The following is a 4,022-nucleotide window of genomic DNA, read 5'->3' as shown; positions in this document are numbered from 1 at the left end:
TATATGTATTTCGGATGTTGCCGATCCCATTGTCGCCTACTCTAACCAAACATATACAACGCACAATTACAATGTATATATGGGAGCAGAAAAAAACAAGGTTACCACTGTCCCTGTTACAGACCCCAGTAAAAAATGGAGGACTTGGAGATGGCAGTTAAACTCCATGCCCCAAAGCATATGATACAATGGGTAGACTTAGAAAATGAGTATAACCCGAAAGGCTCAGTAACAGATCATATGTGGATGCCCAAATGTCTCAGAGACAATGCACGCTCCTTACTTCCACTATCGAAATTTTCGGTCCAAGCATGGGATTACCTGCACCGGAATAGCAAAAACAAACACAAATTTTTACCTTGGGCCCCATTAACTTCGCTCAACACGATTTCTCCCTGGCTATCACTGAGAAAATGGAGAGATTTGGGAATCCTCCGTATTAATGACCTATGCAAACAAGACAACATCATACCATTCCCAGAACTACAATCCACCTACAAACTACCCCACTCTTATATATTCCCCTATCTCCAGTTAAAAAGCATAATAGAAGATAGGGTAATTAAGAATGTGGAAAAAGAGCAAACCCCCAGTAAAAACCTACTCTTATTGTACGAAAGATGCCACAAAACACCGATAAAAAACAAAACTTTATCTATGGGTTATTCAGCATTGTATGAACAACTCCCTGCCCCGGACTTTAAATTCAAGTCCCAATGGGAAAAAGAACTTCAATTAAATGTTACTGATGAACAATGGTTAAAATCATTACTAGCGTTAAAAGGAACAACTTCTTCCTACTCCCATATAGAAGCCCATAAGAAGTTATTATTTAGGTGGTACCTAACGCCAGATAGGCTTAATAGAATTTACCCGGGCTCCTCGAATCAGTGTTGGAGATGCGCCCATGACATAGGCACTATGGCCCACATTTGGTGGGATTGTACTCTTATTGTCCCCCTTTGGGAAGAGGTTAAAGACCTATGGAACAAGGTTCATTCACAAACACTAAAATTAACGCCGAAGGTATGCCTCTTTCTAGTTATGCCTGAAGACATATCCCAGCCTGATAAACAACTACTCGCAATAATGATTATGGCTGCGCGTCACCTCATTGCCACTCACTGGAAACAAAACACATGCCCACCATTACCTTTGTTGCACCGAAGTATTCAAATGTTTCTAAACTACGAACTAATGTCTGCACACACACCCAAACAAACACAAAATGCTCATTATAGCTGGCAACAATGGAACATCAGACATACAGAATGACGGGCGATAGAGATAGGGCCTGCCGTCAGACGTACTACATTGTAGACATCTCCACATAGGACACTATGATGTACTACCCTTAAGTTGCTAATATAATCCGTAATACAATCTGTGGCACATCTTGAACAATGTACAATATCTGTAATGTGTATTCTGCGACATGTACAACTGTATAAAATTTTACGGATCCGTGATCCACCTTTTTGTTCCCTTGTTCCCTTGTTCCCTTTTTCTTTTCTGTATCCCTTACCCCTCACCTATTGGAAAAGAAGAAAATCTTTCAATAAAAATCAAATTTGAAAAAAAAAAAAAAATTCGCCTGCCCATTTAAGTCAATGGCGGTTCGCCCGGTTCGCCGGTTCACCGGTTCGCCGATTCGCGGACGTTTGCGGAAGTTCGCGTACCGAAAATATCGTGTTCGCAACATCACTACCTGTGAATAGTGAATCCACTAGACTATTAAACATCTTATGTCCAGACATGTCATATACATTTTTGTAATCTGTTGATGTGACATCTTGGAAAGGATGCGGGACAAAAAAAAAAAAACTGTCCTGGTAAGTCTGTTTATACTTACCTTCCTCACACTCCCCTCCACAATAAATAATTCAGTAGCTTTTACATCAGTGATTGAAAACAGAACTGTCACCAACTCACAGGTGACAGCTCTTCTTTAACACTGTCAGAATCCAAACACAATTGCTTTTCACGAGTAGAACAATGCCGTGTTAATCTTCGATTTCTCTATTTCGGCTGCGTTTGTGAAATTATAATTAAAGAGAGAAATAATAAAAAAGCAGCCAGTAATAAAACAGGTTAATAATGCATCTTTATCGATTTTATTACACAGCAGAAAGACTTTTTTAATACATTATTTTCCCATGTGTATTATAGTACACAGTTTCTTTAACTGGATTGTACTATAAAATCAACGTACAAAAGAAGAAAATAATGGTAAATGATCACACAGATATTCAAGAGAAAGGAAATCAAATTGTATTTCATTAGAACCTTTATATTTTTCTTTCAAAGAAAAAACAACTTTGTTCCTTATGTAGAATATTCATACAAAAAAAATCTATGTCCATACGTCTGTATATCTCTCTCATTAAACAGTTTGCGCTGTCTTCATCAGTCACACGCAACATTAAATATTAAGTGAAATCAACATATTAATTAATTATACAGTGGTTTAGAAGTAAATGCAATAAAAAAGGAGATTGTTTCTCTGTGGAGAAGACTAATATCTTTGTTCATGCATCTGCCTGAACTAAATTAATTTTATAGGCTTGCTATTAAAAAGAAATTTATGAGGAGTTAATCTACCTGGACATAATTCTCTCTGACCTTGGACAATGAAATACAAAATTAAGGGCATCGCAATAGATAGCTGTAACAGGAGAGAATGTGTCTCACCAGTGGAATAGGTTAGCGTTTCCCAAGATAAACAACATTACTCCAAAAGATCAGATAGTGTGGCATATTACCCTTAGTACATCTAAATTATAATGATCCGATACACTATCTTCTTAATAGCTACTTTGACATTGACGTTCCTGAGGCTGTATATAAAAGGGTTCATCAGGGGTGTAATAACTGCATACATGGCTGATATTAGCCTGTCATGATCCATCATGTAACTTGATTTTGGACGGAAATACATAAAAATGGCGGAGCCGTAAAACAAGCATACGACTATTAAGTGGGAGGTACAAGTTGAAAATGTTTTTTTTCTTCCTGAGACAGAGTGAATGTTTAGAACAGCTGAGATGATATGTACATAAGAAAGCGCGGTTATCAGGAACGAGCATACAATAACAAGACCGCACGCAGCAAGGAGAACAAGCTCGTTGATCCAGGTGTCTGTACATGCCAGTTCCATGAGAGGTGGAATATCACAAAAGAAATGATTGATCTTATTCTCATTACAGAAGGACAGTGTAAATGTGAGAACCGTGTGTATCAGAGAGTTTCCAGCACCAATTATCCATGACCCCACTATAAGTTGACTACAGACTCTTTTATTCATTATGCTGCTATATAAAAGTGGGTGGCATATAGCATTATAGCGATCGTACGCCATAGTGGCAAGCATGTAGCACTCCGTACCCCCCAGTAGGATGAAACAGTACATTTGTAGGGCACATTCATAAAAGGAGATTGATTTATGATCTGCTAGAAGAACTGATAACATTTTGGGAACGGTAGTTGAAATATAACATACCTCTAGAAAGGACAGGTTGGCAAGATAAAAATACATAGGGGTGTTAAGATCCAAGCTAAATTTATAAGCAAGAATTAGAGATATGTTTCCAAGGACACTGGTTAGGTAGATCGATAACAATACTGCAAATAGTAATTGTTGAATTTCAGGAAACTCTGAAAATCCAACAAAAATAAATTCCCTTGTTTGGGTATGGTTTCCTCTGTCCATTATCCAATTAAGTTCTGTTTAATTAAAGAGACAGCATTATGGTTAGAACATTATGGCTAGAACAGTCTTATTTAATAAATAGTGAGTTAATGCGACCTGGCATCTCAGTTGGAGAATGAAAACAGACTTACTGAGTGGTTATACATGTTAGACTGCATTAATTATATAAAAAACATATAATGTATATTATATACAAATATATAATAATAACAAAGTATTTAACCAGGAAATGCACATTCAGATTTCTCTGGTTTTCGAGTACATCCTGGGGATGTTACCTTATAGCCCAACATCCAGGGGTTGTTACTATTGC

The 4,022-nt window shown here is 37.3% G+C and overlaps 1 protein-coding gene across 1 annotated transcript; it reads right to left on the bottom strand.

The window, feature by feature from the left end:
- Positions 1-2,773: 2,773 nt before the first annotated feature.
- LOC134576937 (olfactory receptor 5AR1-like) lies at positions 2,774-3,709 on the bottom strand. The gene has a single exon (XM_063435603.1). It carries the CDS (start codon positions 3,707-3,709, stop codon positions 2,774-2,776), a length of 936 nt encoding a protein of 311 aa, XP_063291673.1.
- Positions 3,710-4,022: the final 313 nt, after the last annotated feature.

Source organism: Pelobates fuscus, chromosome 11 (genome assembly GCF_036172605.1).
Source record: "Pelobates fuscus isolate aPelFus1 chromosome 11, aPelFus1.pri, whole genome shotgun sequence".
NCBI classification, from domain to species: Eukaryota; Metazoa; Chordata; class Amphibia; order Anura; family Pelobatidae; genus Pelobates; species Pelobates fuscus.
Note: the sequence above shows the minus strand (reverse complement) of the source record. Positions and strands in the feature narration are given on the sequence as shown.

Bases quoted from the DNA above. Each gene is read 5' to 3' on its own strand.
- LOC134576937 (XM_063435603.1), bottom strand. From the start codon at position 3,709: ATGGACAGAGGAAACCATACCCAAACAAGGGAATTTATTTTTGTTGGA.